The sequence below is a fragment of the Passer montanus genome, unplaced genomic scaffold (assembly GCF_014805655.1).
Source record: "Passer montanus isolate IOZ18808 unplaced genomic scaffold, ASM1480565v1 scaffold41, whole genome shotgun sequence".
In the NCBI taxonomy this organism is placed as follows: Eukaryota; Metazoa; Chordata; class Aves; order Passeriformes; family Passeridae; genus Passer; species Passer montanus.
In genome coordinates, this window is record NW_024368930.1 from 7369067 (window position 1) to 7381991 (window position 12925).

Genomic DNA, 12925 nt, shown 5'->3' on the forward strand with positions numbered 1-12925 from the left:
CCCTGCCGGCCCGCTGCTCCCGGTGCCCGCCGCGGGCACGGCCCGCTCCGCGGTGGGGCGGCCGGACCCGCCCGCGGCCGGGCTGCGGGGGCGATGCCGCGGGCGGGTGGCTCCGTCCGGGTGGGTGTCCCCCGCTCCCGGTGCTTCTCCCCCGCTCCCGGTGCTTCTCCCCCGCGGTCCTTCCCCCTCTCCCCGGGCTCCCTTCCCTGCCCCGGCCGGTGTCGCAGCCCGGAGGGCGGTGGGTGATGCTCGGTGAATGCCGGGGGAGGGAGCGCCCGTGGGGTGCCGTGCTGAGGCGACAGCGGTGACCACGGGTGACCCCCGGTGAGTGGAATCACGGCTCACAGGTGGCACCGCCGGCCCAGCTCCAGCTCCAGCCCCGGGGTGTCCTGGCCGGCCTGCGGAGCGTTTGGAAAACAGCAGCACCAAGGGTGGCTTGGCTTGGGACCGAGGGAAGGACACAATTCAACCGTGACATTATGAAACCACAAATATTTGGAGGATCTGAATGGCGAGAAGCAATGGAATGTTTTGAGTGGTACCTCGGGATGTGCAGATATGCAAGGGAAGGGTTTGGGCAGTTCTGGAGAATCTTTCAGAGGTGTTTAAGGCAGGAGGCAGAGCAGCTTCAGGATGTCACCTGTCAGGGCAGGTGGCTGGGGTGAGCACAATGCCCGGGGCACAGCTGTCCAAGACAGCACCTCCCAATCCTGGAAATTTCTGAGGAAAAGTGGTTGCCCCAGCTTGTATTCAGGTTGTGGCATTGCTCATTTTTTCAGGCATACCTTTGCGTTGACTGAAATAAATAAAAATGCTTCAATTTCTGCCCATCCTCCCCTCTTGGTCACCAGGGGCACATTTGCAAGTTCATCTATCTCAACCTTGACTTTGACCTTGACTTGCAGGGACCTGGCCCAGGTCACTTTAGGCTGAACTAATTTCATGAAAAAATTCCCATCTTTGATGGAGCAGAGTGGATGGCACAGCAGAATTCCCAGCTTTCTGCCATTCATGTCCAGCCACTGGCAGTTCAAACATTGCTCAGGAGTTTCTGAGGAATACAAACACTGCCAGCTAATTGGTTTTATTTTCCAGTTACACACTTGAATAAATCTGAGAAGAACCATAATTTGTTATGCTTCCAGTAAACTTCATCACAGTAGCTAAAATAATTGGAGATGATTCAGGATGGGTGGTTATGAAAATAGCCCACATCAGGGGCAAATTCAGTTTTTTGTGACTATAAAAAGAGACTTGCAAGTGAAGTGGGGAAAGGTGTCAAAAGCTGATGGTGAGGAGGTACACCCAGAGGAGCAGCAACATAATTTTTGTTCAAGGTGTACCTCTGGCAAGACTAACTTAACTCTGATCATTTAATATTTGTCATAGTTGCTTACTAGATCAGCACTTCTCATCAGAGTAGTATTTTAGATATTCAATATATAAAGTAAATCCATGCTCTCCTTGTCAGAACTTGTGCCTAATTTGAGTGTTTGCCAGTGTGAACATGCAGATACGTGACACAGTGGTTGTCATGTGACCTTGTCAGAAAATTGTCTCTTGTGAACTTGAATTACTGGAATGTCTCTCAGAGCTGTGGAAGGGGAAGCCTGTGTTAATGTACACAACTCCTCGGGATGAACAGAGGGAGAGTTGTCCTTTGTGATTCTGCCAGGATTTGTCCTCATTTCACTTATTCTTTCTGTGTTTGTGCTCCAGAATTCGTGTTTGCTGTGGGTCAGGCAGGAAGGTCACCTTTATCTGGAGCTGTCAGTTAGGAGGGAAATGGTTTTATTCAGTAGCTATCCAAAATTCCTGTAACAGTTTGAACTCACTGTGCAGGGTGTGGAGTGAATTCTGAATGAATGTCCAGTTCAGTGCTTTTATGGGAAGAATGAGAAGCAAAGAGTTTCCCCCCACAGACCCAAGGAAATTCCCAAGGCCATATTGAGGTTTCTGTACCATTCTTAACCATATTTTTCTGCTACTTCTCTTTTACTTTTTGCCAGTCTGACTGTCTGTATATTGGGCTGGAATTGTGTTTCCTTTTCCATCCAATAGCTCTAGCCCTGCAGTTCTCTGCCACCTTGTTGGAGAAACTCTCCTGAGACATGCAGTTATCAAGTGAAAAACAATTAGACAAAAATCCTTGTTTCCTGCTGATCCAGCTGGGAAGGGAACAGTGAACACATTCCAGGGAGGCCACACCTGCACCTGTGCCAGCACTGCCTGGGTTTCCCTCTGTGTATTAGCTTTACACTTAGCTCTAGTTGGCAGAAGGACCTCAGGGCTCTTCTTGGAAGATATTTTGGAAATAAAAAGGGTTATTAGAAATTGCATGGCATTCCCCAAGTTGTGCCATTGAGGTCTGCCGTGTGAGGCTCTGGCAGTGACTGCTTTAGCAGTTTAGGAGCACAGGCTTTTTGCTCCATTTTCAATGGCAGCTCCTCTTGCTGGTGTCTGGAGGCTGCACCAGTGTGTCCTCCCTCTCTGCCCAGAGCCATGAACGAGTTGGATTTGTGATCTGGGTTTATGCAACACGAATTTAGGTTGATGGTGAGTTCTGTAGACCTGATGCAATTGGAACACCAGAGCAGGAGTGATGTCAGTAGGTCAGTGTAGCTGAGCAGGGCTGGCTTTTGTGGGGAATCCTGATAAAAGTATATTGCCAAAAGAAAAGATAATGGCAGATTTGTGCTCCAGAGAGAGCAAGGCTGTACTAGATTTTCAAAATGGGAGATTTAAAACAAAAGGCCTGACTGCAAAGAAAATTATTGGCAAAGTATTCTTTTCATAAATAGTTTTTAAAGGCTTATTATAATTTTTAAGGGTCAAGAAAAGGCTTTTTACCAGCTGTAAAGATGTGATCTCATACATCTGATGGTGAGTTTTTGCAGCAGAGCTTGTAAAAATGATACCATTTGATGCACAGCCTTTGGTAAAATAATTCTGTCTCAGATCAGGCCTTTACAGGGTTCTCATGTTATACATTATTTTAGTACTTCAAAATCCCTTGCAACTTAATGAACACAAAATGCTGCTCAAATTGATGAGGCGAGTCTTCGGCTTTGTGAAAAGCTGCCCCCTGCAGAAAACTGCCTTCAGACATCCCTGCTTTGTTTGTGTTTCAGGTGTGCAGCACGGGATCATCCATCAGCAGGACCACACCAGGCACAGCCCTGCCATCATGTCCAAGTCAAAGAGCTCCGAGTCCGTGCGGGTGGTCGTGCGCTGCCGGCCCATGAACAGCAAAGAGCAAACTGCTTCCTATGAAAAAGTTGTCAATGTGGATGTCAAGTTAGGGCAGGTCTCGGTGAAGAATCCACGGGGATCATCTCATGAACTGCCTAAAACGTTCACCTTTGATGCTGTGTATGACTGGAATTCCAAACAGGTCGAACTCTACGATGAGACCTTCAGACCTCTCGTGGACTCTGTTCTGCAAGGGTTTAATGGGACAATCTTTGCCTATGGGCAGACTGGGACAGGGAAAACATACACGATGGAAGGGGTGCGTGGTGATCCTGAAAAGAGAGGGGTCATCCCCAATTCATTCGAGCACATCTTCACCCACATCTCTAGATCTCAAAATCAGCAATACTTAGTTAGAGCGTCTTATTTGGAAATATACCAAGAAGAAATCAGAGACTTGTTATCAAAGGATCAGTCCAAGCGGCTGGAGTTGAAGGAGAGACCAGACACAGGGGTTTTTGTTAAGGATTTGACCACCATTGTTACGAAGAGCGTCAAAGAGATAGAGCACATCATGAATCTGGGAAACCAGAACCGCTCCGTTGGTGCCACCAACATGAACGAGCACAGCTCTCGGTCTCACGCCATCTTCCAGATCACGATCGAGTGCAGCGAGCTGGGACTGGATGGGGAGAACCACATCCGTGTGGGGAAGCTCAACCTGGTCGACCTGGCAGGCAGCGAGCGGCAGGCAAAGACTGGAGCACAGGGGGAGAGGCTGAAGGAAGCCACTAAGATCAATCTGTCCCTCTCAGCTTTGGGCAACGTTATCTCTGCCCTGGTAGATGGCAAAAGCACGCACATACCCTACCGGGACTCCAAGCTGACCAGGCTGCTTCAGGACTCATTAGGTGGCAATGCCAAAACTGTGATGGTGGCCAATATAGGCCCTGCCTCTTACAATGTAGAGGAGACCCTGACCACACTGAGATATGCCAACCGTGCCAAAAACATCAAGAACAAGCCACAGGTGAACGAGGATCCTAAGGAGGCTCTGCTGCGGGAATTCCAGGAAGAGATTGCTCGACTCAAGGCACAGTTGGAAAAACGGTCTATTGGCAAGAGAAAGAGGAGGGAAAGGAGGAGGGAGGGTGGGGAAGAGGAGGAGGACACTGAAGAGGGTGAGGATGAAGGAGATGACAAAGATGACTATTGGAGAGAGCAACAGGAAAAGCTGGAGATTGAGAAGAGAGCTATAGTCGAGGATCACAGCTTGGTAGCAGAAGAAAAGATGAGGCTGCTGAAAGAGAAGGAGAAGAAAATGGAGGACCTGAAGCGAGAGAAGGAGGCAACAGAGATGCTGAGTGCTAAAATCAAGGTAGAATTCTTCCTGGTCATACTCTTTGAAAGCAGTTTCCTTAGGCTGTGGGGAAAATAAAGGGTTTCCCAATTTGGAAAGATATTTCACAGAAATTTCCACGATAGTGATTTGTTGTTTAGGTTGGAAGATTTTCAAATAAACCATTTCTAGCCAGCAGTTGAAATTTCCACCATTAATCACATATTTCAATATTCATGAGTTGTTTCATTGTTCTTATGTGCTGATCTTAAGCAATTGGCACAGTAAAAGACAATGCATCTTTTCACAAGCTGTGGCACTAAAAAGGTTTCCTTCTGTCACTGATCATTAACAAGTTATTTACAGGGGATCACACATTTTGGTTCTCCAGCTTTGCCACACATTGCAGTGGTGCCTTATTCTTAACAAGTTACTGTTGCATTAATCCCACAGTTTTATAGAAATTTTAAGAGCTAGTGATTCCTGTAGCTGCTGCCTTGAAAGAGAAGGTTAAATAATGGAGCTGTCCTGAATAAGTTGTATCCATAGGAGAGAAAGTTACCCTCTGTAGTCACTGAGAGAAACTTCTGACCCTGGTTTTTCTTTTCAGACAATGGAAAGCAAGCTGCTGGTGGGAGGGAAAAATATTGTGGATCACACAAATGAACAGCAGAAAATCCTGGAACAGAAACGACAGGAAATTGCAGAACAGGTACAAGGGAGGAGATTTGTTATTTTGTATAAAAAGCCTTGCTGCTGAACTTTTGTAAAACATTGTGTATGGGAAATTACCAGAAAGTTTTCCCAGGGATAATGCTAAAATTGGTTTAATGGCAATCATTTATTAAAAAGAAGGGGGAAGGGCTTGTGTCACATTTGTCAACATTTGAAATATGTAAAGGTTTATAAAAGTTTTCTTCTAGCTCTTCATGGTAAAGATTTACTTCCTATCTTGATTTGAGCTGTTTGTAAATGAAGAAATATTTATAAGACCTCTAAGAGTATCAGTTCAGCCTTTAGCTCAAGGGAAGGGCCTTTATTCTGTACTGAAAGTTTATTTGCTGATAATGCAAATTTTGTTGGTGATTCTTAAATACAATAACCAGTACAAACTGATAAAAAAAATTCTTAAAATGACATTTAATTCCTGTAGTTGAAGCTTGAGCCTTGTTCACACTACCTGATTTTAATAGCAAAATAAGGACAAATAAGATGTTTCTGGTATTTCTATGGCAAGAGATATGAAGAACTGGAAGGCAGGGAAGGAAACCCATCCTGAGCATTGGTTTCATGTGTGTCAGCTGGAGGTGACAAGGTAGTTGAGGTCTTTAATGCCATATTTTCACATTCTTCAGAAACGTCGGGAGCGAGAAATCCAGCAACAGATGGAGAGTCAGGATGAGGAAACACTAGAGCTGAAGGAGACCTACAGTTCTCTTCAGCAAGAGGTGGACATAAAGACCAAAAAACTCAAAAAGGTAAAAAGAAAATGATTCCCTGTCTACCAGGCTGGGAACAAAATCAACTTGTGTGTGAAAGTGAGAGGAGCTTTGGCAAGTGATGGCTTTTGGCTCTTGTTGTGTGCTCCAGTTATTTTCCAAGCTGCAAGCTGTGAAGGCAGAGATCCATGATCTCCAAGAAGAGCACATCAAGGGGCGCCAGGAAATGGAGCAGACCCAGAATGAACTCACCAGGGAACTAAAGCTAAAGTAAGCCCCATCACTTGAGTAAGCTATTAACTGTAACAGAGAGGGTTTCTCGGGGCAGGGAGTGGAGGGACTGCCTTGCACATACTTGTGGAATAAGATTTAACCATGAGAAAACAAAACCGTTCCTCCTTTTCCAGGGTTGTATTACATCAGTGGGAGAGGAGCAGTGAGGAATGTCATTGCTAATTATGTTTCTTGTATATTTCTCATTTTTGTGGTTGCATGTAGGCACCTGATTATTGAAAACTTTATTCCCTTGGAAGAAAAGAATAAGATCATGAACAGATCATTCCTTGATGAAGAGGAAGACAACTGGAAACTACATCCCATAACCCGTCTGGAGTGAGTGTACTTTTGCTCTTGGGATGGAATTACAGGTCACAGGAAACCCTCTAGCTGTCAAGAACAAAAGAGGGATTGAATTGGGGATTTAAACCGACCTTCTAGGGCTCACAGCTTCTTGTTGTGTAATAAAATAAAACAAATCAATTTATTCCTCTTAATAGGTGCTATAAAATACAAATGTACAGTTAGGAGAATTCTCAAGAGATTATGAATTTTCTAATAGGCAAACCCAATAATTACATGTAAAATACATGTAATAGTGCATTCACCCTTAAAATAGCAGTGCATTCCTATCATATTTCTTTCCTGCTGCTACAAACGCAGCCTGGGTGGTTTCTGCTGTGTTGAAACAGATTTCTGCATGGAATTTGCAGATGTTGTAGCTCATAAACTCCAAGAGGAGTTGTAGCTCATAAACTCCAAGAGGAGCTTTTGGTTTTAAGGTATAACAGCCTGAGTCTGTTTTTCTCTAGTAACCAGCAGATGATGAAAAGACCAGTATCTGCTGTGGGGTACAAAAGGCCCCTGAGCCAACACGCCAGGACGTCCATGATGAATCACACAGCTGCTCGGTACAGGGTAAGCCCAGATGTGGTTGAACCTTTGCCTCTTCACCCTGTGATCAGGGGAATGTGAATTCCAGAGGGGATTGTGTGTTCTCCTTTGAGATGTAAATTTGTAGTGTCCTGCATACATTTATAAAGCGCTTCAGATTAAGTTTCTGGAGGGCAAAGTAACAGTTTTTGTGGAAACATGGAGACTTTGACTCTGCTTTTCCTGTCTCAGGCAGAGAACATTGTGTTACTGGAAATGGATGTGCCCAGCAGGACAACGAGGAACTATGAGGGTCCAGCCATTGCTCCCAAGGTCCAGGCAGCTCTGGAAGCAGCTCTGCAGGATGAAGATGAGATTCAAGTGGACGCCTCCACCTTTGAGAGCTCTTCAAGTAAAAAATCAAAACCCAGGTGAGTTGGACTTTCCCTGAGCAGACTGGCCCACGGGAGGGGTGCAGGTACAGTTGCTGTTGGTCAGCACTTCTCATCAGTGAAGTGAAGCTGAGCTTCACAGTAAAGCAGAGAGAAAAAGGAACATAGAATCATTAATTTAAGATTTGAGTCCAACCTCCAACTCAATCCCACCATGCTACTACACCTTATCTTGAAGTGCCACATCTACTAATTTTTTGAACACTGCAGGGGATGGAGATTCCAGCCCTGCCCTGAGCAGCCTGTGCCTGGGCTCAAGCACTCTTGCAGTGAAGAAGATTTTCCTAATATCCAGCCTCAACCTCCCTTTATAGAACTTGAAGCTGTTTCACCTTGGTCTGTTGCTTGCTACTTGGGAGAAGAGGCCAACCCCTGCCTCACCACAACCTTCTTTCAGGGTGTAGGACATAGGACAGAAGAAAAAGCTGAAACTGTTTATTAGAGAATAACTCCAGTTTAAAAAAATCAGCTTTTTGCAGATTAATTTTGGAAAGTAACGGGTGCCATTGTTAGAGCTTTTCTTGTTTATATTTTCATTTTTGCTTCTTCAGACCGAAAACTGGAAGGAAATCAGTGGGATCTGCATCAGGATCAGGCACCCCCACTTCTCAGCTCTACCCACAGTCACGAGGGCTGGTTCCAAAATAAAACCAGCAACGCCTCTCCAGGGAGGGAACAGCCTTTACCTTCTGGGAGCAGAGACAAGGACAAACCTGCAGAGAGAGCTCCTGGCCAGCCTCCAGCCCCTTTCCCTGGAGATGGCCTTGTTGCTGTTTAACTGACTCGGGCCAGTCCAGGGGCACTGAGCCATGGGAAGATCCGTGCTTGCAATTCAGCATTTGGCCTCTGTGGGAAATGGATTTTAGTTAGGAAATCAAAAATGCATGAGGTACGTTACAGTGTGTTAGGAGCAATGGGAAGCATGGGGATCACCTCACAGCATCACCGTCCTCCTCCTGCACCAGCCCTCCTGCTGCACGGCGCTTTTTGGCTGTTGGGCACTGAGAAGACAGAGCTGAAAGTCATCTCAACAGCACCACCACTCTGCAGCTCCACAGTGAGAGCCAAAAGAGGCTGAAAAGCAGAGGATCTGTTCAAACTCGACAAGGTTCATGGTTCTTTCTCTTCCTGCTTGAGAGACTGGCATCACCACCTGGGGTTCAGGCACTGGTCTGAACAGGCAGGATGGCAGTGGCCAGCATGTCCTCACCACCACACAGCTGTGCCTCCCCAAAGGGCTGTAGGACAGAAAGAGTCTCAAAAAAACAACTCTGTGGTCTCTAGAAAGGAAGCAGTAGAATCTGAAGTCCTTTCTTTGTTTACAGGCATAAGTGAGAGCTCCTCTAAGCTGACCTACAGACCTCACCCCTACCAACAGGAGCCACCTTGTCAAGGAACACCTCTGCATGCCATGTCAGCTCCACAGCTTTCCTCCTCTCTCTTGCCTCCATCTTTACCCCTGGCATTTAAAACCAGTGTCCATATGACATCTTTAATGGCTTATGGCCATTTTCTCATGCCTCCCACTGCTGATGGAAAACGTAGCACTAGCTCAGAGCTCTCCCTGCCAGGCTCAGACTCTCAGCTGGGCAGAGCTCTGGAACTTGGAGCTGCCTTTGAGTGCACTCCTGGGAGTTTGGTCCCTTCCCTTGATGTCTAAGGAGGTTTAGCATTCAGTGCCTCTGGTGCCTCACCTGTTCCATGTTAAGCAGTTTTCATTCTGCACCTCCCAGCTCACTCAGAGCCTGCTGGGAGTGAATCCAACCTAACTGAGGCTGGTGCTGGAGGCTGGTGTTAATTCCAGGGGCTTTACTTTGAAAACAAGGGAGGGAGAACTCCTGCTTTCAACAGTCTCATTGCAAAGCTGCCCTATGACTAAAGCAGGCTCGTGTAGCAGGGTAGAGGGAGGTGGAACTCCACACTAAGGACAGAGTAAGGTGTCCCTGTCTAGTGTCCCACAGCTCATTTGTAAGTTTTAGTTCACTGTATATTGAGACTTGGGATGTTACTTTTTCTGGTTGCTCTTGGCTGTCATCCTGTGAACGTTTTTACCTGTTTTCCCTGACTGATGACTCCCTCCAGACTGACACGTGTGAGTGTGTGAGGACCTGCCTGGTTGTAGACATGCTCTGATGTGTGGACTCTGCCTTGTGCTCGTTACGTGTCCACGGAGTGACTTCCTCCAGGCTGGAGAACTCCTTTCTACTGACCCCCTGAGCAGGAGGAGCGGAGTGCTCAGCACAGCTCACCTGTGCATCCTGCAGGCACGGTGCCCAGGTGAGCCAGGTGGGCCCCTGAACACCAGCTTGGCTGCTGCATTCCACAGGCTGCTTTCGTGGGCCACGAGGTTAATATATGTACACACATACATGCACACATACATATATAAAATAGTTTTGGTGGAGGAAGGAGGGATTTGCTTATAACTGAGAGAGCAGGCACATGACCAATTTCTTTCAACCTGAACATGGAAACCCAGCATCATCTTTGTTTTCACAAAGCACTGTTTATATCCAGAGAGCTTTTTAACTAGCTTTTGTTGCATAGTGTAACATCACCTTCTCTTCCCTCTCTTCCTTCTTTCTCTCCAGCACATAATCTTCTGTACTAGGACATTTTAAAAGATGATTGTATGGTTTAAGTGCTCAGAGAACTGAAATTAAATTGGGGGTGGAGGTTTAGAACCCTGAAACAGCAGCACAGTGTACAACCACGTGTATGTACATACCTATGTACACATGTCTTATGTGAATAATGCATACACAGACACATTTGTGTCTGCACATGTGCACATTTTCCTCAGTTGCTACTATCCCATAGGGAATTCTATTCTATATTAAACTCATATGCTGGAAACTGCCTTCGTGGCAGGGCTGGTACCATGGAGCTCTGCAGTGCAAACCTGTTTTCATGTTGATGAGCCAGTGTCAGAAAGGCTCTGCTTTTAACTCTGTAGAAATTCATTAGCAAGGTGAAAGAAACTCAGTAGAGTGGAAAAGAATAAATCTGCATATTTAGTCATTGTATGTAAATTGGGGCTTGGTGGAGACTTGGTCAGTGTATTCATGGGCAATCTCGGCCTGTTACAGAAGCCTTTGGATTCTCATTCCAAAGGACTTAACCCTCACCAGATGCTCAGTGGCACTGATGTTAAGATACATTGTCTTAAGCTGTACAAAACATACTGAGCTCTGGGTTGAAGCTTCTAAGAAACATTCCTGCCGAGTTTGCCCTTCTTTGGTGTTATCTGAACCATCTGGGCTTCCTGCTGGTTCACCAAAGGCAGGAAATCCAGCTGGACTCCTGGAAGAGGCCCTGGGACAGCCTTGCACCATCACCTTTTCTTCATAGGAATGTTTATCATTCAAAATAATTGTCTTTGCTCTGATCTGTATAATGGGATCTTTTTTTAAAAAAAGTGGCATGGAGCAGGAGTCGGGCAGGCCACCAGACACTGAAGCATAGGAATTAAAGCACTTTCTGAAATCCTTAACTTAGGTCTAGCGCCTTTTTAAAAATATTTGCATGCTGCTTGAATCTTCTAAAACACATACCTCTGCCAGAGCACCTGGGGCTGCGCCGGTGCCTTTTCCAGATCAGAGCAGGCAGTGCTCATCACTTTGGGGTGTGTAAGTCTGCCCTCGCTGGAGTTTCAGTGAGGCACCTGTGTACCTGGGCCTGTCCCCTCTCCTGTCCGTGCTGGGCAGCGTGCACCAGCCTTTAAACAGCTCAGTGGAATTCCTGGGGGTCTGTTCCTGCTGTGTTCAAACAGAGACTGGAAAAGAGAACCTGCAAAAGCCATAATTAGCTACAGAGATGGAGCTGAAATGAGAAGGCTGGTGCTGCCTGCTGCACTGTGCAGCGGGGGGTTGACTCGCTGGGATCCAGGTGCTTACTGCCTTCTCCAGCCCCCTTTCCTTTTGAAGAGGTGACCCAGGATCCTTCTATGGGCACAGCTGTCGATGGCAACTCTCAGCTCCTTGGAGATACGCCCACCTCCGCCTTCTCTTAGGTGATCTGTAGAAAAAGAACCTGTCCATAGTTCTGTCCATAGTTTTACAGCTTATATTTATTTGTATCATCTCTTTTGTCTAGGAATGTAAAGTGATCCTAAAATACAACGTGTAATAAAGTCAATAAGATTTATTGCATCTATCCAAACGTGTGTTTTTCATTTTTGATTTGGGGCAGGGCTCAGTGACTTCATGTTTTACAATGCCTCCTGTTATTTTTCTTTCATTAAAAAAAAAGTCTGTGCAAAATAAGCAGGAAAACGTAAATATGAGTGGAACTGCAATAAGTATTGTAATATGTATGTGTATAAAAATATATATATGTGAGTAGAAGGTGCTGATGCCTGCATGTGGCACTTTGGGAAGCAGAAGTGCTGGTGAAACCCTGCCAGAATCCCAGTCCAGGGTGGGCTCCTGCAATGGGTGGTGCTGATTTAACCCAGTTTTTATTGGCACCATGGGGAGAAGGAGCCTTGGAGTATAACCACGATACCCAGAGGAGGGAAACAAAGGTGGGGAAGAGTTTCAGCACATGTCCTGTGAAGGAGCCGGGGTGTTTACCTTGCAGAAGGAGGCTCCAGGGTGCCCTTACCACTCTCTCCACCTCTGTGAAAGGAGGCTGTAGCCAGGTGGGAGTCGGGCTCTTCTGCCAACCGGTGCCAAGAGCGTTAAACTGTGCCAGGGCACGTTCAGTTTGGACATCAGGGAGAACTTCTTGCGAGAAGGGGCCATGAGGTGTTGGAAGGTGCTGCCCAGGGAGGCGGTGGCGTCCCTGGAGGTGTTTGAGGACAGACGGGACGTGGCGCCCAGCGCCCTGCTCTGGTGGCCATGGCGGTGTCGGCCACAGGCTGGACTCGCTGATCTCAGAGCTCTTTTCCAGCCTCACTGATTCTGTGCTAACCGGGATGTTGGAGCCGGCCCCTCCGCAGATCTCAGCCGCGGGGCTCAGCCTCGAGCCCTCAGCCCCAGCTCGGCCCCGCGGCCGCCCCCGGCCCGGGCGGCGCCACCTCCCCGCCGCGGCCATGCGGCGGCAGCGGCCTCTCCCGCCATGCAGCGCGGGGGCCGCCGGGAGTTGTAGTCCGCGTGCCACAGCGGTGCTGCGCTGGGTTCGCGCAATAAAACTACAACTCCCGGTGGTCCTTGCGGTTTGTTTTCCTTCAAACCAGCCCCAGGCCCGCCCCTCCAGTCCCTCCCCTCCGGTCCCTCCGTGTCCCGCCGCGGCCACCGTCGCCGGGCCCCGCCGCCCCGCCCCGCTCCCGGCCCTTTGACCCCGTTGTTATGCCGGGCCCGAGTCGCCGCCGCCGCCGCCGTCTCCCGTAGCGCCCGGAGTCGCCCCCGCCT

The 12925-nt window shown here is 47.6% G+C and overlaps 1 protein-coding gene across 1 annotated transcript; it reads left to right on the forward strand.

Annotated features, from left to right (window-relative positions):
• Positions 1–3131: 3131 nt before the first annotated feature.
• KIF3B (kinesin family member 3B) lies at positions 3132–8228 on the forward strand. The gene is made up of 8 exons (XM_039719334.1): positions 3132–4570; positions 5142–5243; positions 5887–6009; positions 6122–6240; positions 6469–6582; positions 7059–7164; positions 7372–7550; positions 8123–8228. The coding sequence occupies exons 1-8, from the start codon at positions 3188–3190 to the stop codon at positions 8217–8219; spliced, it is 2223 nt and encodes a 740-aa protein (XP_039575268.1). The 5' UTR covers positions 3132–3187; the 3' UTR covers positions 8220–8228.
• Positions 8229–12925: the final 4697 nt, after the last annotated feature.